At 32.9% G+C, this 22360-nt stretch overlaps 3 protein-coding genes across 3 annotated transcripts; 1 reads left to right on the top strand and 2 right to left on the bottom strand.

Moving 5' to 3' along the window:
• Nucleotides 1-962: 962 nt before the first annotated feature.
• LOC133190688 (E3 ubiquitin-protein ligase TRIM56-like) lies at nt 963-2653 on the bottom strand. The gene is made up of 2 exons (XM_061326379.1): nt 1402-2653; nt 963-1010 (listed from the first exon to the last, which is right to left on the bottom strand). Exons 1-2 carry the CDS (start codon nt 2644-2646, stop codon nt 963-965), a joined length of 1293 nt encoding a protein of 430 aa, XP_061182363.1. The 5' UTR covers nt 2647-2653.
• Nucleotides 2654-10754: 8101 nt separating this feature from the next.
• Nucleotides 10755-11816, top strand: LOC133190687 (uncharacterized). The gene has a single exon (XM_061326378.1). It carries the CDS (start codon nt 10755-10757, stop codon nt 11814-11816), a length of 1062 nt encoding a protein of 353 aa, XP_061182362.1.
• Nucleotides 11817-14107: 2291 nt separating this feature from the next.
• On the bottom strand, nt 14108-22096 carry LOC133190857 (E3 ubiquitin-protein ligase TRIM56-like). The gene is made up of 2 exons (XM_061326542.1): nt 22046-22096; nt 14108-16372 (listed from the first exon to the last, which is right to left on the bottom strand). The coding sequence occupies exon 2, from the start codon at nt 16355-16357 to the stop codon at nt 14405-14407; it is 1953 nt and encodes a 650-aa protein (XP_061182526.1). The 5' UTR covers nt 16358-16372; nt 22046-22096; the 3' UTR covers nt 14108-14404.
• Nucleotides 22097-22360: the final 264 nt, after the last annotated feature.

The following is a 22360-nucleotide window of genomic DNA, read 5'->3' as shown; positions in this document are numbered from 1 at the left end:
ACTTTCTAAGCTTTGCAGGTTCTTATGACTTATTCGTATTATAAAACATTTAATAAATGAAAAAGAATTTCATCGGTCCATTAGTTTTTTAGAGTACATGCTACATAGTACAAAACAACACGTGCGTAAGACTCATTTTTACTTCAGAAGCTAAAGTAATTTACTCTTGCCTGTAGGAGAGGTTACTTTTTCAGTTTCATGAGTTTGTAACCAAAAAGTTTTCGTGGCTCCTACTGCATGTATTATCATGTATTATCATCACTATCATCTCCTAATCTGTCCGTCGATGTTAGTTAGATCAAGTTCGTTGTTTGTTCTGCTCTCAGTCTGTCATTAGTGGTGTGTAACCGAAACTTGTAGGTATGATTTTTTTAGGAGTCGCTTAGTTATGTTTCAGTGATTTTGTAAAGGAGGGTACATGTATTTGGGTCTATTACCGGATTATCAAATGTGATATAATATCCATGCATGCAAACAAGTCCACAAATACTTTTTCCTGCTGTATTATTTGAATGCTCCATTTGACCCAAAATTCACACTTCAGTTTCTCTTATAAAAACCCAATGTGATGTCTTTACCAAGCTTTCTTTATTTACATATAGGAACAAAATATTCCTCAATTTGTGTATTTATGACAATGTTGGTCAGTGTTTTAAGTGTGTCGATAAGAATATAGAATGTTGATATGTATATGAAAATTTCGCCTTCATTTAGATAAAGCTTTGTTTTAGTTTATTCCAGTTGAAACAATACGACAGATTTTCCGTTTGTGGTTAAGATTTGATTGTCCTTGTTCAAGGCAATACTTTTGGGGTTCTGTATGATTGAACCAATCGTAACCGTCAACAGAGTTTCTCCAGACCATCTGAATATCTCAATTTGACTCTTTTCATAATCACATACATAAATTATATTACTATGGTCTGAGGAAATGGAACCTGGAGAGCAATATTTTCTTCTCTCTATGTACCCAGAGCCTCTGATGATAAACACACAGTCCTGGCTCCAATCTGAAACCACAAACATTCCATTCAGTAGAGTGTGTCCAAATTTCGGGCTACTTAGTTTCCCTGCTTTGTTTTGATCAGTGATGACAACTTCTTTAATTTTGGAATTTTCTAAAAACGCATATTCTATCTAAACCGGAAATCCAACTTATATGAGATGAATTTGGATGACAAGTCAATAAAGTTGAAACTCCTGAAAATGTCTGTTTTATATCCAAGGAGTTACTAATTATATGCAATTTGTTCCCTGTTGTTTTACACGCTAGCCCACCCTTGAAAGACGTAATCACCATACAATCCTTCACAGCTATTGAATTTATATCATTGTTTTTTTAGAGAGAAATATTAACTTTTGGTTTCCTTGGTCAACAATTGCAAACGAATCTTCATTCACCCACGTTACACTTGTGTATCTTGCTCTTTGAATATCGCTATCGTGAGGTTCCCAAAACCTTTGTAGTAATTTAGGATATAAGCCATTGACTACGTCTCTAATGGGTGCATTTTTTTCAGATGGTTTTGTTTCATTTTTAGTCTTATCTCGATTTGTTCTTTCTAGTTTTTTGTCTTCCTTATTCAAACTTCTCTTACTTCCCCCTGCCATTTGGTATACCAAGTTAAAAATACATCCATCAGTACTGGTTTCAATGACAGGTAAGTCAATGTCTTCAATTTTGCAAATTTCAGTTCTTTTCAAAGATTGTAACGTTGAGAGGCGATCTTTTATTTCTGATTTCATAGTAAGAATTTCAATATCACTACCACATCTGAGAAGGTTGTGGCAAAACGAATATGTCTCCTCTATTAATTTCCTTTCCTTTTCAATTGATTCCCCTTGTTTTTGCAACATGCCTTGCTTTGATTTCATGACCTGATCGAATTCGTTTTCGACTGACTTTTTTGAGTCCCTCATATTTTCGATAATGATATTCATTTTCTTTTCTAAATCTGCCTTCAACTCTTGCTTTTCGACCTCCAATTTAGCTGAAGCAGATGCTACATTTTCTTTTGCAGTTTTAAATTTTTCTAAATTTTCTCTCAGCGAGTTCATATGTGTATTCAGATTTTCTTCCATTCTTTTCCTTGCATCTAATGGAGCAACATATATATGGTTTTGATGGCCAAGAACGATACAATCTCGACAAATTGGAACATCACATGTTTCGCAGAAGTACCTCAAGTCCTCGCCAGTATGTTCAGAACACGGAATCTGTTGTTTGGAACGAATTTTATGGTTTAATGTTAGTGTTGTAGATCTATGTCGATGCTCCGCACATTCAAAGCAAAGTAAATCTTTACATGTAAAACACTGTGAGGATGCTTCAATGTTTTTGCCTTTTAAACCACAAAACGAACACTGTTTCTTGACTTCTTTGCTAGAGCTAACAAGTTCAATAAGCTTTTTCAAACAGAAATTTGTTTTCAAATATTTTGCATCATTATTAGTAATTTTGAATGTTTCCCTGCACACTGGGCAAGAAAATTCCTTTTTATTCGGTGTTTTCTTTGTGAGGGTATCGATGCAACCTTTACAAAATGAATGAAGGCATGGAAGTGTTTTCGGGCCAGTGTAGACTTCAAAGCAGATAGAACAAGTCAGGAATTCCTCAGCTATTGTAGACATCGACATGGAAGCCATTATCGTTTATTCTGAAATCAAACATAAAAAAATATCAGTTTATAAACTCCATGCTATTTGTTTTATTCAATTTCTAACAAAAAGCATCGGAAGAGCATGTGTATAATTCTGCAGCTAAAAATTGGATTTAATTTTACCGTTCACGGTAGCTCAGTCGGTAAAGCGCTCGCTCCGTGATCGGGAGGTCGTGAGTTCGAATCTCGGCCGCGACTGACCTAAGTCGATAAAAATGGGTAGCAACTGTTCCTTCGCCATGCGCTCGGCACTTTGAAGTGAAAGTTGCGGGTCCTTCGGATGAGACCTTAAAAACCGAGGCCCCGTGTCACGGCAGGCGATGGCACGATAAAGATCCCTCACTGCCCAATGGCCCTGAGTGCCGAGTAAAGGTCAAAATTTAAAGCCCTTCACCGGTATCTGGTGACGTCTCTATATGAGTGAAAAATTCTCGAATGGGACGTAAAACAAAAATACAATCAATCAATCATGGACTTAATTTTAGTCTTGAAATGACCCCGATTTTCAATTTAATTAATCAAAATACGATAAGAGTGTAGCAACTTATTATATATTTTAATATTTACAAATAATGAATTAAGGTGATTAATGAGCCTAACTTTGTATTTGTTGATTTTGTATTACTAAATGAATCCTGTTTGAAGTCGGAATACAGTAAAATGATACAATCACGGTCTTCATCTCTGTGTGAAACTGAATAGATCTTAATTATTTTGAAATATTGTAACATCAGAATTTTAATGTTGAATATACTCAGAACATTAAAGTAGAATTCACATGATTTAAATCAGTGATGTACATAGTTTGCCATCAGAATGAAATAGCTTTTTTGATATTTCATCAGTAAAGGATGATGAAACAAGTCGACAATGCAGAATCTTGTCATCAGAAACACAATAGGAGGAGACTAACATTTTGCTCATACTTAAAAAAAAAGATAATTATTTTGGATGCCTCTGCTTTTAATAATTTTGCCAGTATATACTTTTAAAATTGAAACAAAACAAAGTTAATTCACTATTATGCCCCTAAATAAAAGTGTGTGTGTGTGTGAACGCGCGTGTATGTGTGTTTGTGTGTGTTTTATGTTTGTTTAGGTTTTTTCTTTTGCTTCTTATTCCTGTTCGGTTGTTGAATTGGATGGGAGCACATTTCATTCGTAAAAAGGTTTTAAATAATAAAAGTGCCGATGTCTAGCAGTGATTCTGAAATCAAGATTAATGTATGCAGAATTGGTAGAGGGAACTTTCACTAAAACTTAATCCGAATAAACCAAATCCATTTCTGTTTCTCTGCTTCAATTTTGGTTGATATTTGATAAAATCGACGCAACTGTCTTTTCCTTCTCTGAAATGCATTATGGGTATTCGATGCTGAGGTTTCATTTGGCACTGAATAATTCACATTTCAAAATAGGAAATTCCATTTCTTTTTTACCAATCTATCGGTAATTATGCAAGGAGTTCTGATACGTGTGTTTGTAATAAACAAAACCATATACATTCAATATACATGTATATGTGACTGTTATTGTGTGATTTTGTAATTTACCCTTAAAAAATACTATATTCAACTATAGTTGAGTAAACTATGGTTAACTATAGTATTTTTAGGGTAAGTATTGAGATTTTCACCAAAATAAATCAAAGAATCAAAATTTTTTCTCTTGGTTTTAATTATGAATTTCAAATTGTTAAACTTCATATTATTCTATTCTTATTTGCAATGTTTTTTTAATATCATAAGGAAATATTACTTGAATATTCAAATATTTACATCATTAATATGCTATTTCAGAATTATTGAGACTCTAAATCTCAGAAAAGTCTTTGAGTAAGGTTTCCATGTAAATTAACGTATCATTGTAAAGTTTAAAAGTACCTGTATCATAGTAAATCAAGGTTTCAAAGAAATGAATGAAAATATATACTAAGTAATTTATATAGTTAAAACTTAAGTACTTTTTGTTAGGGTACATACGCATCGTCGACCACTGTACATACTGTATTTAGTTCTTGAAAAGTTTTGCTCATTTTCACAAAGAAGATCCTTATAAGAAATTGTGATCCAATTCTTAATACAGTTGAACTTCGGTATCTCGAACACTGATATCTCGAATATCATGGATATGTCGAAGTGATTTTGAAGTCCCAAGCACTTATTTCTTAAGTATTTTACCCTGGATATCTCGAATCCTCGGATATCTCGACGTATTTTCTTGGTCCCTTGAAGTTCGAGATAACGAGGTTTGTACTAGTAGTCAATACATATAATATTATATACCACAGTTATCTGTCCTTATAAACTTTTTAAACCTCTAATAGGGGTAATACGCTGCCATTAAAAAAAGTGCACTGCTACAATATGGCGACAGCCACTTCATAAATAATTTTTCTAACAACCCTCGTACATGTAAATCCTAAACATTTATATACAGAATTCAAAATGAAACTCTGTGGATAAAAGTCATATAAAGTGCAAGAAAACACCTCAAATTGATCTTTGATTATTAAAACAAAGAAGCAATGCCTTGAATTCCAGTTTATCCTACCTGTGTGTATATCCACTTTCGCCACTCTAGATTCATTCATGTGTAATGAAGCATCAAAGAAGGTATGTTTACTTCCCTATTTTAATGAACGTTAAGAGGAAAATTACCACGTAGGACACACGACAGACAGATAAATTGATGCTTTATCAAGAAAGTGTAACTTGGATATTGATCAGCACGTTAACCAGTTATCTCGTCAAAACACAACATATATACTGAAAGGAAAAAGAAACGCTGTGTAAAATAATACTGGTATTCGATAATTATTTTAATACTTGACCAAAAATTATGAAAATTTGTATTGAAGGTATTTTGGCTTTGCACCTAAATTGGTGTTCAGAATTACTCAACCATGAAAGGTGTGACGTCACATAGGGAAAATGGTAAAAAAAAAAAAAAAAAAAAAAAAAAAAAAAAAAAAAAAAACGTGCAAATTGACGAAAACAGGTTTGTCAACAATTTTTGATGATTTTAGATGATAATGCACTGCATATGCAAGCGAGGATTTAAAAGTCATATAGAACAAATTATATTAATTTTCATGCTGATCAGCAATAAAAAAGAAAATAACGGCAATTATTTTACACTGTGCCGACTGTCGACTTTTTAAGAAATAACCCGTTTCTATCAATAGACATACCTTTTCAATTCAAGAATATTATAAGCTCTATTTACTTCGAATGTAATTTTCGAGCTGCAAATATATCACAACAATAATCTTAAATACCCATTATTTTAATTCGACACAGTTTATGTTTTAAGTTTAGTGTGAATTATATGTGTGTAAATCACACAGACTTGTCACAAAGGCATATTTCATAAAGCGCGTTAGCTCTTTATGAAAAATATACCTATGTGCAAGTCTGTGTGATTTACACTCCAATAATTAACACTAAACTTAAAAACATTCCTTATATTAACATTTTAAATGTTTAAAAGCACTAAAAATTACTCAATGTTCGCATTTCTAGCTGCCCTATATCTTTTTATTTTTATTAATGTCTCTGTAGCCTCAATGTAACGTCCTTTAGCGAGAGTTTCACCGTGTGTATTTCTGCGCGTGAGTATACACGAAAATGGCATTCAAATCAATTTCATAATTGGTTAAGTAGAAAAAACACAGCAAATGTAAATATAAAGGTTTACAATTAGGAAATCAGAAAAAAATAAATTAGATAAGAATCTGCAAAATTCAATAGAATAGTTTAGATACTGCCTTTTTCCGTAATATGATCAAAGTGTAACGTGTATATTATGACTGAAAATTATGTTCATTATAAAGGGAAACTGTAAAATGCGAAACGAAACGAAATCTACCGAAACGAAACCTACTGAAACGAAACGAAACCTACTGAAACGAAACAAAACGAAACGAAATCAAAACGAAGCCTACCAAAACGGAACAAAAACTACAGAAACAAAAAATGAAATAAAATCGAGCAAAATCGGTAGGTTTCGTTTCGTTTCGGTAGGTTTCGTTTCCCTATATTTCGTTTCGTTTCATTTCTATTTGTTTCGCATTTTACAGTTACCATAAAACATAAAGAAAGATAAACAAAGGGAAAAAAATGACATGAGAGGAAATCGTAAAATGTAAAGGCCAACGGTTAAGGTCATAGGCCACGTACATGTACACATACCTAACAACGTACCTTACTCACTTATAATTTTTAAAGATACTCTTGAATTAAAAGCACAGTTCTATTAGATGTTCCTAAACAAAAAATCAGTATGCATTACCAGGAGATTACCAGGAGATTTGAACAGATATCAAATTTTGAAAACCTTCGTTTTAGCCGAAGAAAAATTAACAATAATATAATTTTAGTCGGTATTTCCTCAAAATTTGATTTATAATATGTTTTTTGCATCATCGGCGTTATAAAGGTCACATAAGGGCTCTTCAAGTATTTGAACTCTTTTATTCAGGAAATAAGTAAATCAAGTTCAAAACTACGCCTTAAACCATTGTGGCATGAAAACATAAAAGTTTAATGGGTAAATTTAAGACAGGTTGTTAAATATTCAGGAGGAAAGAAAATTGATATTTTTTCATTCTTTCAATATGAACACCATCTTTAATCAAAATAGGTTAAATGTAATGAAGCGCAGTCATACTCAAATAAAATGAACTTAAATTTTCAGGTTACTGGTGGTCTTTGGCAACAGTTTATCATTGTTTAGGTAGATACCTCAATATTTAATATTTACTTTATACAAAACTCGGTGATTTTCATGTTTATCATGCAAGGAAACTATTGACATTTAATTATCATTATAGTGTAATTTGAACTAACACATGTATAAAGTATGATTGTATAAGAAGATATTGGTAAAAATCAGAGTTTAGAAATTACTAATACAGTAGGCGAAAATGCCTATGAAATGAGCTAATTTTCTTTACTTCTTATTAATTGATTTTATAAAGCAAATTTATCGTATCAAACTGCATCCGATACACAGTAGTTCTGTTATGCTATTTAATACTCTTAAATTAATTTTGTTTGGATAAGTTATATTTTAATTGGGATTGGTTCAGATTTGAAAATTAGCTATTTTTCTTTCATTTTGTATTTTAAAAAAAACTTTCTTCCTTATGCTCAAAGAATAGAGCAAACGAGTCCGAGCGCCTTTCTTCATCTTAAACAAAGAGATAACGATAATTGTTTGAATGCAAACGTTTACACATTACATTATAACGGTAGATCAAGATAATATTAATAAAATATTCTTCATAAATATTTTCAAAAAAAAATTATGGTAAAAGACAATCAAAAGTGTTTTACACACCACTTCAAAGCTAGTTTATAATTTTGGCTGTATTCTGGCAATTGTTTTTTTTATAAAGTGTGGTGATAAAAACACATATAAATACCATATGCAGCAATGCTTTTGACGCATCAGGCGTACCATACTGTGTCAAGCAAAGATATTGTCTTTTAAAAGGTACGTCCTTTTTCAGAGGTAAACTACTTTACACCCATGCAAAAGTTACATTCTAAACTGAAGTGCAAAAACAATTTTGATAAAGGGAATTAATGGTCAACGAAATGGAATCAAGCACTTATTTAATTCACTGACCCGCATGCCTTATCAGGTAAAAGAAATTGTTAACGCTTGTATTTGTGTTTCATGGTGGGCTTATAGGTAGTTATATATTATTATTTTTTGACTTTTTAGGATTTGTTTGGGATGCAAGTGTTTGTTATATAGATTATTTGTTTTTAAAGGATATTGCAGTTGGACCTTGGAGACCGACAATTTCAATAGCATATTCACCAGCTCTAAATTAATGCTATGCATGTAGTACGTGTTTGGCTTATGCGCATAAGTCGTAAAACAAAATTTTTGATTTAAACTGTTTGTCTATTCAAAATCATTTACTGAAACTATCTTCTTGGTTACCACTACGGAGGCTCGTTATGGCCAAGCGACTATTGGGTTTGATATTATAACCATGGTCTTTGTTTTCAGACTCTGATTGTCTTTCCATTTATTCATGAAATGATTTTGAAAGTTTAAATGACAATAATATTTTTATTCATATTCCTACGTCTGCTGCCTCCTCAGTCTTTTACAAAAATATATAGATCATCATCGATTGACATTTTTTTCGTGATTTTCTTGAAAAAGAATGCTGATTCAAATTGTGCTATGTACAGTGTAAGTTTTTTGCTTGTGAAACAAGCGATAAAAATGGCGATCATTTACTTTTGCTCGATCAGCAACGACACTGGAGACTAGTCGTCATGCGAAGTAAAAAACGTAATTAAACTGTAAGATTATGAAAAAAAGAACAAACATTATTTAAATGGATATAGCAGAACAGTAGAGCTAATTAAATCACTTATCGCACAGCTTATATAGTAACCGAAGATTTTTTTTTTTTAATTAAAGATCGCTTGCAACAAAGGGGGCAATATTAGCTATCAGTTTTGCTGAGTCTGCTAACTGAAGATCGAGTAAATTATCAGTCGAATATTTTGGATATGGGGTAACCAATATCTACATTCTTGTTTAAACTATCAATTAATGACATACAACAAAAGAGAAAGTCGCTTTGGATTCAGGGATAATCGCAGTTTCTCGGCATTGTTATCAATCGGCTATATTCGTCATGAATATTTTACATCATTTTCAGGATTTTTTAAGAAGCAAACTTAAAGCAAACTTAAACAATCAAGAAAGTGAAACAAAATCTGATGCCCTTTGCTTGTTTTTCTCCTTTCTATAAGCAAAGTAGATTCTCTGACAAATGGCCGAGAAGATAAATTATTATGAAGAATAAGAATAAATCTGGTAAATGACAGTATTAAGGTTCGTTACCAGCTATCACAAGCGACATTGTAACCAAACGTGCACATGTGCAACTCTGCAATTAGTTTGTCTGATGCTGCATCTGGCCCACAATGCACACTTACGTTTCTGAGGTAAAGAACACTGTATGGTGCCTTTTCTCAGCTTTTCTATATACATATTCAACCAAAATTGTTCCTTCGATATATCTATGAAAGAGTTGGGCAATGTTTTGAGTGCCCTTTAGAGTTTATGTACCTCCATCTAGTGGTATTTCCTTAACTTGATCAACTTTCTTTTTTATGTAGATATGGATCTTATAGCAAAATATCTCAAAGAGGATTATTTGACTTGCCCAATATGCTATGAGCTGTTCAAGGAACCAAAAGCTTTATCATGTCTTCACAATTTTTGTGAAGCTTGTTTGGAAACTTTATTAGATAATTCTTCAGAGAATAAAGAATTGAACTGTCCAATTTGTCGAGAAAATACGCCTTTGACGGAGCAAAAGGTCTCAGGTTTAAAAACAAATTTCATATTCAAGGATATCATCCAAAAACTATCCGGCTGCACAGAATCGTCTTCCAGAAGATTGTGTTCCTTTTGTGTTCTCAGTTGTAAGGAGGTAGAAGCTACTCACAAATGTTTAACATGTATGGACTTGCTCTGTGAGTTTTGTGCAAACAACAGGCACACATTTACAAGACAAACGGCATAAAGTCGTTCCTCTCAATGACTATTTTGCAGGAAAGTACAAAGACCATAGGAATACAGATACACCTTGTGAAGAGCACCGAGAAAAACTGCGATTCTATTGTCAGCAGTGTTCAATTCCTATCTGTGGAGAGTGTGCGCTTGGAAAACATAGATTTCATGAGTACGTTTCATTGTCCGAGGCTAAAGATATTGTCTTAAAAGATATCGACGAAGTTCTGCAGAGTTCTAAATCGAAAATAGAAACGACGAAAGAGATTCAAACGAAATTGATTTCCAAATGTGAAAAACTAAATGTTCACGAATCTTCTTTGAGGAAAATGATTAGCCAAGCTTATGAAGAAACAGTGCGCAAGTTAGACTTAAATCGAAAGAAGAAATCAGAACATACATAGACCAAGAAAGGGAAAACATTGAAAGTCTCTTGCAAGAGAGCTTAAGCTGCGAAGAAGGCCTTACACAAGCAATTTCATTTTGTGAAAATACGATTTCAAATGGAAGTGACTTAGAGGTTGTCCTCTTTCGAGAGGAAATGAAATCACATTTACAGAAGTATCAAAACCTCCAGGAAAAGGGTTCCCTACAAAGTGTATCTCATCAGAGTTTGGAAATCAAAGTTCAGGAAGAAATTAATGTCTTCGAGTTGGAAAGAACTTTTGTCGACAAAGAAACACCAGACAAAGAATATGACTTATCCATTGATAGCACCAGACTGGCGAGCAACACAGAGTACAGGGATGAAGAGGATAAGGGGGAGGAAAAAGATACTGAAAGGAATAAAACTGAAACATCTGACTTTTCAATACCAGTTCAAATGCCTAAATTTTTGAAAACGTACGATCTATCTGAATTAAAAAACAATAAGGCCAAGATTTACACTTGTGTTGTATGGATTGACGAAAATTCATTTGCACTTGCAGATGAAAACAACCATGAAGTGGTCATTGTTAAAACTGAAGGAGAAAAAGTAGAATTTAAACGTTACAAAGTAAAAGATCTAGTCACTGTGGCAAAGTTCGATAGGTATCTGGCTTGTAAAACTCAGTACGGGGATGTTATTATTTACTCATACCCTGATATGAAGTTTGAAAGAAAGTTTAACAGAGCCTATGCTGTCGCGTCTTCGTCATCGGAGTTACTATGGGTGACAAAAGAAAAGATTATGATATTTAAGACTGATTCTCTTATAGAAAAGAAAGTATTGGATGAGGAAGGGAAACCATTCAGCTTTCTGAGACCATTCCACTCGTGTTATCTGCCCAATAAGTCATTAGCCGTCATAGATAGAGGTGATGAATGTCTGTTCTTCCTTGATAGTAATTGTCAAATATTCAGTAGGTATGCCTGCGCTGGAATTTGTGGGCTTTGTTGTGATGACCAGAATTGCGTCTACACAACGTGCTTTGGTGGAAAACATATTTCTGTTATGAGTAAAGATGGGGAACTTTTAAGAAGAATTTCGCTCGAATGTATTCTTTGGAAACCCAGATGTATATCTGTTCTGAATGAGAACCGTGTACTTGTTACTAATAAAGATAGAGTTGTTCTTATTTCTCTTGAACAGTTCATTAACGTTATTAAGGCAACAAATTAAATTACTGTATATACGTTTGTTGAACAAATTTAACAAAAAGGAAGAATTTAAAAATAATGCATGTTGTTAAGTAATCTGGATATTTATCATAAATTATTATTGTACAAATGTATCGCCATTTTTGATTATGCTTTATAACATTTTCATTTCAGTCAGAAAACGTCTCAATAAAATAATTATTTTCTGTTTCTTTTGTTTTTGTTAAACCTGGAAGTTGTCATAGAGAACAACTTAGAAATTTTCAAGACAAAGTTGCAAGAAAGCTTAATGTTTGTTTTAAAAGGGATTTAACGGTTATAAACTTTCCAAATGGAGCTAAGAAATACCATAATATGACGGCGCCTTTATAAGCCTTCTCAAAAAAATGTTATGTCTGAATTACCATGCTGTTTAGTTTCAACTTTGTTCAAATCCTTTTGAAGGCCAGTTTTGCATTTATTCTTATTAAAAAATGAAGTTATTAGTTCTGAAAACCTGAAATCATAGCATGAAAGATTTATCGGTACGTCTTTCTAAGAGGCGGATCTAACACCCAAGTCTCTGCGTGTTCTTTCCTCAGAGATATACAAGATTATTCAAAGCAGGGGCAAGTTTTACAAAAGAACTTACGACTAAGACCAAAGTTTAATTTTGGTCATAATGCTAGCGATTTTAAACAGAATCATTAATTTTGCAAAATTTGAAAACGACCTGAAATTTTCGATCTTAGTCGTACGTTCTTTTGTAAAACGGACCCCAGGTCCACCTTTTTTCTTGAGCAAATTTTCTCTCACTGTGAATCGGAGAAAAATGAAATGTCTGTATATGACGCAGCGGAGGCTAAAGCTTTTTGTTGTGTATTATAATTCCATAACAGAGCACAGTATTTCTTACCAAGCTAGCCCTGTGATATCATCTGTAGCTTAAAATTGATTACGTTTCTTGCCAAGAGGCCCAAGAGCCCTGACGGTCAGTATAATGAGTTACTCAGGCTATGTGCACTCTCTGTCCAACTGAACTTGTCTGGACTTTTACTACAGTGATTTCACCGTTTAGTGAAAATTCTTAGATCATTATTCAATTCATGCAACTTGTCTCCTATTAGTGTAAGAGATAAGAAGATAAGGTACATTGTATAATTTTCAATATACATGTATGACCATTCAAGACCCAATCTGGGTATGATACCTAGTCAACAATAATATTTTTGTAGTGAGATAGCTGCTCATTACATTATAATCAAGCAAAAAGCCTGCTTTATGTCTATGAGTAAATAAGATTTTTCAAAAGTATAATGTACATATTTTTCATTGTATGACTAACTTAGGCCAACTCTTTGGCCTGAACGTTGGACCTAAAAGGCATGAATTTTAGGCATGAACTAAAAAACTTTAATTTGACACTTGGCTACTAAATCAGTTTTAGCGAGAATTAGCATTATAAATATCCTAAGAGCTTTTTAGCTTTGTCTTTGTTCAACTGTTGTTCAATTGTATCAATAAAAACGAAAAAATATCTCATAATTTTGCATGGTTTTGACTATTTGAATATGTAAATGGGGGTAAAAATTGGTAAAAGTGTGTTAAAATTGATTTTCTCAAAAGAAAATCATTAAAATCGACATTAAGTTTGACATCACGCATTGCACAAGCATTTTCCAAAAAATTAATTCATAAATATTAATATATAAAGACTTAGAATAATCACACATGACAACCGACATCAAATAGATTAAACTTGTTGAAGGACTTTATTCCAGTTTTCCCTTGTCTAATCTTAGGTTTAAGATTTTGTAAATATCCGAATCATTATAACTTTGGTTAAGAAGGAAAAATACATTCATGAACAACTTGTACCTATCGAAATATATATATATATATATATATATATATATATATATATATATATATATATATATATATATACATATATATACATATATATATATATATATATATATATATATCGCAGTTATTGGACCATATACCGGTAACTGTAAAACTTAAAATTTAAATTCAGCTCCGAGGCCCAAGTCCCATAAACTGAAGAAATACGTGATACAAATTTATATTTCTAATATCTTGATTTTTTTTTTTCATAAAAACAGGTTTAAAAAGTTGCGAGTTTGAAAAATTTTCGAATACAAACATAAAAAATTCTATATACATGTACTTCAAAATTAAGTTATATTTAATTTGAAATTTCGACTTAAATCTGCTCTCAGTGAATAGTTTTGACTTACGATAATTTCTTAACTTTCGTTATATTTCTCATAAACATGGTTTCCCCTAAAATAGACATAATTTAAATACTGACTTTGTGATATTTTAGTAAGCGTAAAAACATTAAAATACTGAAGAAATCAAGCTTGACATAATTAAGAGTCTACAAAATTAGAAAAAGATACAAAAATTATTGTCCCTATAAAACTCTGTGTCAGACGCACTGTTGAGATTAGTCAAACACGTTTGTCATACAATGATATATTTTTGAGAGAAAACTTTTTCTTTTTTAAACAGTTCTTTGCATCAAGGATTATCGATATGACAAAAATACAAAACTGCACTGGTACGATTCCTCAGAAATTTTGCCTTCAAAGTTTTCCAAGTTTATTCCATTTGAAGCAAAACGATGGATTTTCCATTTGCGATCAAGATTTGGTCGTCTTTGTTCATGGCAATACTTTTCGGGTTCTTTATGATTGAACCAATCTTAACTATCTGCAGAGTTTCTCCTGACCATCTTATTAGCTCAATACGACTTTTTTCATAATCGCATACATAGATGATATTGTTAGAATCCGAAGTAATGGAATCCGGACAGCAATATTTCCTTCTCACTATATACCCAGAATCCCTGATGAAAAATACGCAATCCCGGTTCCAGTCCGAAACTACAAACATACCATTGGTTAGAACGTGTCCAAATTTCGGGTTACTTAGTTTCCCTGCTTTGTTTGGATCAGTGATGACGACTTCTTTGATTTTGGAATTTTCTAAAACGCAGATTCTATCTAAACCGGAAATCCAACTAATTTGAGATGAATTCGGATGGCAAGTCAACAGAATTGAAACTCCTGAAAATGTCTCCTTTATGTTTAAGGAATTATTAATTATGTGTAGTTTGTTCCCTGTTGTTTTACACGCTATCCCTTCCTTGAAAGAAGTTAGCACCTCGCAACCCTGTACAACTATTGAATGGCTATCATTGTTTTGCTTCGAGAGAAATTTCACCTTTTGATTTCTCTGATCGACAACTGCTAATGAATTTTCATTCATCCATGTAACGCTTGTGTATCTTGGCTTTTGATTATCGCCATAGTATGGTTCCCAAAACTTTTGTAGTAATTTGGGATATAAACGACTGGCCATTCCTCTAATTGGTCCATTCCTTTCAGAATGCTTTGTTTCTTTCTCAGTCTTTTCTTGATCTGTTTGTTCTAGTTTTGTGTTTTCCTGATTTGAATTTCTCTTACTTTCCCCTGCGTTTTGGTATACCAAGTTAAAAATACGTCCATTGGTACTGCTTTCAATGAATGGTAACTTGATGTCTTCAATATTGCAACTTTCTCTTATTTTCAGAGACTGTAACGTTGCAAGGCGATCTTTCATTTCTGATTTCATCGTAAGAATTTCAACATCACTTCCACATCTAAGAAGGTAACTGCAAAACGAATATGTCTCATCCAGTAATTTCCTCTCCTTTTCAATTGATTCCCCTTGATTGTGCAACATGTCTTGCTTTGATTTCACGATTTGGTCGAATTCATTTTCGACTGACTTTTTTGAGTCCATCATGGTTTTGATAATGGCATACACTTGCTTTTCTAAATCTTCCTTCAAGTTTTGCTTTTTGACCTCCAAATTAGCTGAAGCAGATGCTACATTAACTTTTGCATTCTCAAATTTTTCTAGATTTTCTTTCAAAGAGTTCATAAGGGTGGTCAGCTTTTCTTCCATTATTTTCCTTGCATCTGACGGAGAAACGCATTTATGGTTTTGATGACCGAGGACAATGCAATCACGACAAACTGGAACATCGCATGTTTCGCAGAAGTACTTCAGATCCTCGCCACAATGTTCGGAACATGGAATCTGCTGTTTGGAACGAATTTCTTCATTATATTTTCCAGCAGACACTTCGGAGAGTGAAACAATTTTATGGTTTAATGTTAGTGTTGTAGATCTATGTCGATGCTCCGCACATTCAGAACAAAGAAAATCTTTGCATGTAAGACACTGCGAAGATGCATCGACATTTTCACCTTTTAAATCGCAAAACGAACACAGTTTCTGTACTTCTTTGCTAGAGCTCACAAGTTCAATAAGGTTTTGTAAACAGAAATTTGTCTTCAAATTTTCTGCCTTATTATTAGAAAGTCTAAATGTTTCCCTACACACTGGACAAGGATATTCCTTTTTATTCTGTTTTTTCTTTGTGAAGCTATCGATGCAACCTTTACAAAATGAATGCAGGCATGGAAGTGTTTTCGGTTCAGTGTAAAGTTCAAAGCAGATAGAACATGTCAGGTACTCCTCAGCTATGGTAGATATTGACGCCATTTCTACATGTTCAATCTGAAATAAAATAGTAAATATACGTTTATAACCTTTTTCTACTCATTATATCCAATTCCTAAAAAATGGCGAAGAATACCGACAAACAAAACGACCTAGTTTTTTTTTAAATCAGACAGCCGCAGTTCGATCTGCAGCTTGATAAAGACTTTTGAGACTTCAGAGATATGTTTAATGACAGCGAGTTACATCAAAAAGTAGGTGTCAGTACTAAAATGCAATAAAAATTTAATCATGGCGGCCGCCGATTTTGACCATGGTGCAGCTCGTTTAACCATGGCGCACATAAAGTTTACCATGGCGGGCCGCCATGGTAAAACCCCTTGTGGAGAACACGGTAACATTGTATGCAACCACAAATATGAATATTAAGCCGCAGGATACCACAGTTTTTATATTACATGTTCATTATATTCTGTATTATAATCTCAAAAACAATACAGATTGAAATATTGCATTTAACTTCAAGCAACATTAATAGTCTTTCTTACTAAGTGAACAGTTCATATTTATTTCGAGATAATGTAATATATCATAATCTAATTTGACATTCTACAAGTTCTTCAATAGCCAATATTACACTTTGTTTATAAATAACAATATTTTATATAGATGTATCTTCTTTTAAGGATATCCACTCCTCACCTAGGAACGATAACTCTTGAAATTATTTAACTGAAAAAGATTCAAAATGAAGCTTGAAATTGAAATCTTTTCGTGCACCATTTTCATTTCATGCATCTCAATATGATTCAAGGCTCTTTGAAGTTTTAAAAACGGTCTTGTAAAAAGCTGATATTTGTACCCCATAAACGGACAAAAAGAAATACATTTTAGAGGAATCGAATTTTCTTTTATCATGACTAAGATACCAATGCATAATAGGAAATTAGAAGTGATCTGTTATGTCTTGCAATGATAGCACAAGCTATTAACACTATATGTATATTACGAGTATAACAAACGAAGTAAGTAGAAGTTCTAATTAAAACAATGTTTTTAAAAGTATCTTTAAAAGAACATGCAATTTTCTCCAAATGCCTAGATACCTATAATTTTATCATAAAATACACTATACAAAATTGCTAACGTACCACCAAAGAAAATTAATAGTTTCCTTTTCAAAACTTGTTGATGATGTACTGTCTATGATATATAAATACATATATGTACTGTATATGATATATAAATACATGCATGTTATCAAATAAAAAATTAGGCATTTAACTATCTTAAGTGATAAATAACTACAATGTTAACTAAAGCGTAACCATTTCATTAAAAAAAAGGAAAGTCCTGCTCACACTTTTTGGAGGAATAAATTTCTATTTTTCCTTTGTGTTTGTGTTCTTAGTTTGTACTAAATGAAAACTCCGAAAAACAAGATGTGTTTTGCAACACTGATGCCGTGTGGCAGCTTACGGCGAAGGTTAAAGTTTATCAAATGCAAATCAAACTCCAGGTCAAGAGATCAAAATGTTGATACTCATGGAAAGGTCTTGTATCGAGGAATATACCTGTGAGATATAAAAACCTAGCACCAACCGTTGAAGAGTTATGGGGAAGATTAAGGTTTTTGCAAAAATAAGTAAAACGTAAAGGTCAAGGTCAAATGGTGTCCAAGGGAAGGTCTTGTCATAAGTGATACACATGTACAAGAAATATCAAAGCACTAGATCAAAATGTTTAAATGTTATGGCCAAGGTTAAAGTTTTTCAAAAGTTGGTGAAACTCCAATATCAAAGGGTCAAAGCTGTTAGTATCCTAAGGAAGGTCTTGCCACAAGGATTACAAATGTGAAGTATGTTATAGCCAAGGTTAAAGTTCGGTAAAATTTCGCAAAACTATGTCAAACTCCAAGGTCAAGGTCAATTATGATGGTACCCCCAGAAAGGTCTTGTCATAAGGAATACACATGTGAAATATGAAAGCCATAGCTCCAGCCAATCAAAAGTTATGAGCGATCTTAAAGTTTCTGTGGACAAACGGACAGACAAGGCAAAAACTATATACCCCCGAATCTTCGATTACGGGGGCATACCCCGAATCTTCGATTACGGGGGCATAAGAATATTCAAATATTCTGTCTTCTATTGAAAAATTGTTTCAAATAGATTAACAAACATAAAAATGGTTTCTATAGATAGCATAAGGTAGTCACCATATGATAATATCAAGACTGTTCACAAAATTGGGCAATCGGAAGTTGGGTGGACATGGTATGGACACCAAGGCATTGAGTGATTACTAGGCCAAATGATGGTTAATCGCTGTACTTTATTTGATTTTTCACTGGGAGACTGCTTCTTTTGCAACCTCATAGACCACCATCGGTAATCACAAATTTAAAACGGTGCGCAGTACACGTCGGGAAATTGGTTTTCGGGAAAGAAGGTCATTTTTTTAAAAGGGTCTTTTCAAGACACTAAGACATTTGTCTATTCAACTGTACTGGGGCAAATATACAAGTGCCGATTAGAAAAATGTTCAATTAACAAGTGGTGCGTTAGCAATTTTGTCTAGTGTTTATTTGTTAATCAATTTTTAATTAGAAAATACATAGCTGGTATTTTAATTCACGTTTCCCAAAAATATAATTTTGATTTGATAGTTTTCCCTAATAGATATAATACAAAAAACTATAATGATTAACTTCGGAATCCATTTCTTTGTGAATTCAGAGCAGAGACATTTTTGTTAGCACATTCAATAATAATAAGCCGATTTTCAGAACCTGAGGATCGGACTACCTTAAATTCGAAACAGTTACTGAAAATTACCATTCACAACACCTCCCACCCTAATTGTCTTTTGATTGATTGTAGGTTCCATTCCTTAAAATAAAGCAAATCTACACTTTGTTATGTGTAAATGCTCACATATCAATTTCATTATTTATGACCAAACCTTTATGAAAACGACAGGGATTTTAACAAAATTAAATTTCCCCTATTATGGCCCAGAAGTTCTTGAGAAAATGTTGACCTCCCCCCCCCCCCCCCAAAAAAAAAAAAAATGTTACTCGCTCGGAGAATTCACAATCTGGTTGTACAAAGAACGAATTTGTCGAAATGGAGAAATTTGGGATTTTGAAGAAAACACTTAAAAGCTAGTGGTGACTCAGTCATTGTTGAATAGATTTTACCTGTTGTCATATTTTAAAGTGAACCTCATAATTTTTGATCGACAAGAAATAGACCGGCTGTAAAGTGTTATAAAAGCCAGATAGATATATTACACAACCTTAGTTTACGTTTTCCTTTTAAAATAAGATGTTTTTTATTAACGATATCATCATGTTCTTATGTTACATCTTTTCATTAATACATTATGTATTCACACCTGCAGAGTTCACATGTCAACGATATCTTCCTGTTTCTATGTAACATCTTTTTCATTAAAGATTTTTTTTACCGTATTATATTTCATAGCATTATGAATTCTACACACCCTGCATGCACTTTCTGCAGAGCACACATGGGAACACACCATCACTCAGGCATAACGATCTGATAGTGTAAATAATATATTCCTTGCGCAAAAAAAACGATTTCAAGATATGCTTATAATGACAGTACAAAATTATGGATGTTCTAATAAAGTATTGATTGAGAGGTTGCTTTCGTTTAATTTGGATTTGAAGAAAAAAATCCCACAATAAAACGTTAAGAACCACCTTTCCCTGGCGTTATTTTACCCTTGACCTCCTTTGTCGCCAATTTATACTCGGGTGCTTTATGGGTTGCATTTGATGCTTACTCCCATTGGTCCGTAAAACACTTAACAATTCAAATTTTGAACAGAAAATTATGAATTTTTTTTATCAGTATAGATTTATCTGCTTATAAAGCGAATAAGGAGTTTTGATACATACAACATGCATATAAAAATGGGGAAAAAGATCGTTGTCAATACAATTAATATGAGACTGGTTCTTTATGTAGCATTGACTTTGGGTACACACCGTCACCTACGGAAGCCCTGGAAGGACATTGGCTTACTTGTTATGACTTATTTGTTATAACATATTTGTTGCGAGTTATTTTTTTTATGATTTTTATGCTAGTTATAACGTAATCTAACGTAGCTATTGAGAACGTCTGGCTTGGCTTACATTTATTATTCAAATGATATATTTAGTCCTAGTTTAACTGTTTAACGTCCAGTACATTTGTGACTAAATTCTTATCTGTTGATATCGTGTTACTTTGTTGTTATAACTTAATTTTTGTTAATTCTTATTTGTTAGTATCTTGATACTTAAAAGTTATTACTTAAATCTTTTTTGTAACTTCCAGTTCGCATTAAGAAATAAACAACAATGTTAAAAAGTTCTCTGGGAAATGAACTTGGTTGGTCACGTGATCAAATCCTGTGAAGCCCGAAGGGCTTCTCAGAAGATTTGATCACGTACCAACCAAGTTCATTTCCCAGTGAACTTTTTAACATTGTTGTTTATTACTTTTATTTACATTTGAGACGAATATTCTGAATAGGACTGCATTTATTACACGAACGGCCCGCCGTATTGCTATGTTGTGACGCGCAATGACCTAGAAGTTGTTTGGTCTTGAGAGTTCGCCTCGCTCCAACATTTGAATACTTACATTGATGTTTAGCAGTCCAGTTCAGGAAATATCTGTTCATAATGAAAAAACAATGATCGCTACTGGGAATTATCTTGCTATTATTGTACGAGTTCTTTATATATAAAGTCAAAAGCGGTGCTATCGTCTTCAGTTTACATACCTTCAAAGGAATTTCGGGTTAAAGAGGTAAGCGTGATTTTAGGCTAATTAGAAACATTCTTCACACCGAAGAAAGATCTAACGATCATTTGTTGAACGAAAAAAAAAATATATGTGTCAATAATTTTATCTTTTTCATCGCTTTGACGGTTCAGAAGTTCCGAAACCAGTGTCACTGTGACAGAAATATGTAGACAAGATATCGTCTCGCTGTGTGATTCGGTCACGCCATGACCTCTGACCCCCTAATAAGTTCATACAGAATTGAACATATTTTCTCTTCTATAGGTTCATCTAAGAAAAATATTTGCAAATGTAAATAATGATGATTGAACACATGAACAAAACTACTATTTTATCTTGTCAATGGTAATAAATTCAAAGGCAAAATATTACTTTCTTCTTTTCTGAAACAACACATAACCTCCACCTTTCAGGCCACGTTTTGGGGTTAAGTAAACGGATGATAAATTTAAAAAAAAAACAACCAAGAATTAACAAATAAGTCATAAGAACTAAATCAAAACACCTAAGAAGTAAGTTAATGTCCCTCCAGGGCTTCCGTAGTCACCTGTATTTAGTTGTTGAATGGTTTTTACTTTCTTCCACAGGGAAAACCACTTCGTGTGCTCTTTTTCTTAGTTTATCACGTTACCTCTCCATATATACTCTTTAAAATCTCTAAAGAGTATAGTACATAAATAGGAAAGTTTATTTTTTAAAAAAAAAATAACTACAATTCAAAAACGAAAAATGTGCACTCAACTGCAAAATGGCGGCGGCCTCCACAAATCACTGTATTTTAAATGTTTAAAAAATAAAACTTCTGGGAAAGAAGCAAAAATAAAACACAAACACGTCTCAAAATTATCTTGATTCTACACATTAACAAAGAAACAGTGCCATGAATTTCAATTTCTCCTACCTCCCTAGCTCAAATGTCTAATCCAAAAATATTTCCGTCAGGTAAGATACGTCCATGTGAAATGAAGCATCAAGGAGGGAAAGTAGACTCTTCCTTCGAGGTACATTGTAAAAGAAGGTGGAGTGATTTTACGATTATAGGCATTCACGCCTGTTGTTCAATCCTAATTCATGTTACAACGAATAATTATTTTTTTAAACAAGGTCATTCCCTTAAAGTAAATACAAAAGAAGATAGGATTTTCTTCTGTTCCTTGCATGTTCATTTCGGAGTTTTGTGTGTAAAATTTATTCATTTATAAGTATAGTTTATTAT

The sequence above is a fragment of the Saccostrea echinata genome, unplaced genomic scaffold (genome assembly GCF_033153115.1).
Source record: "Saccostrea echinata isolate AGI-Se365-2 ecotype Australia unplaced genomic scaffold, CSIRO_AGI_Sech_v1 ptg000022l, whole genome shotgun sequence".
NCBI lineage: Eukaryota > Metazoa > Mollusca > Bivalvia > Ostreida > Ostreidae > Saccostrea > Saccostrea echinata.
The sequence above is the reverse complement of the archived record's forward strand: the minus strand, read 5'-3'. Positions and strand labels throughout refer to the sequence as shown.

Coding starts and splice junctions, on each gene's coding strand:
- LOC133190688 (XM_061326379.1), bottom strand. CDS start 2,646: ATGGCTTCCATGTCGATGTCTACAATAGCTGAGGAATTCCTGACTTGT. Junction 1,011..1,401: donor GATACACAAGTGTAACGTGG/GTGAATGAAGAT, acceptor TTGTGGTTTCAG/ATTGGAGCCAGGACTGTGTG.
- LOC133190687 (XM_061326378.1), top strand. CDS start 10,755: ATGAAATCACATTTACAGAAGTATCAAAACCTCCAGGAAAAGGGTTCC.
- LOC133190857 (XM_061326542.1), bottom strand. CDS start 16,357: ATGGCGTCAATATCTACCATAGCTGAGGAGTACCTGACATGTTCTATC.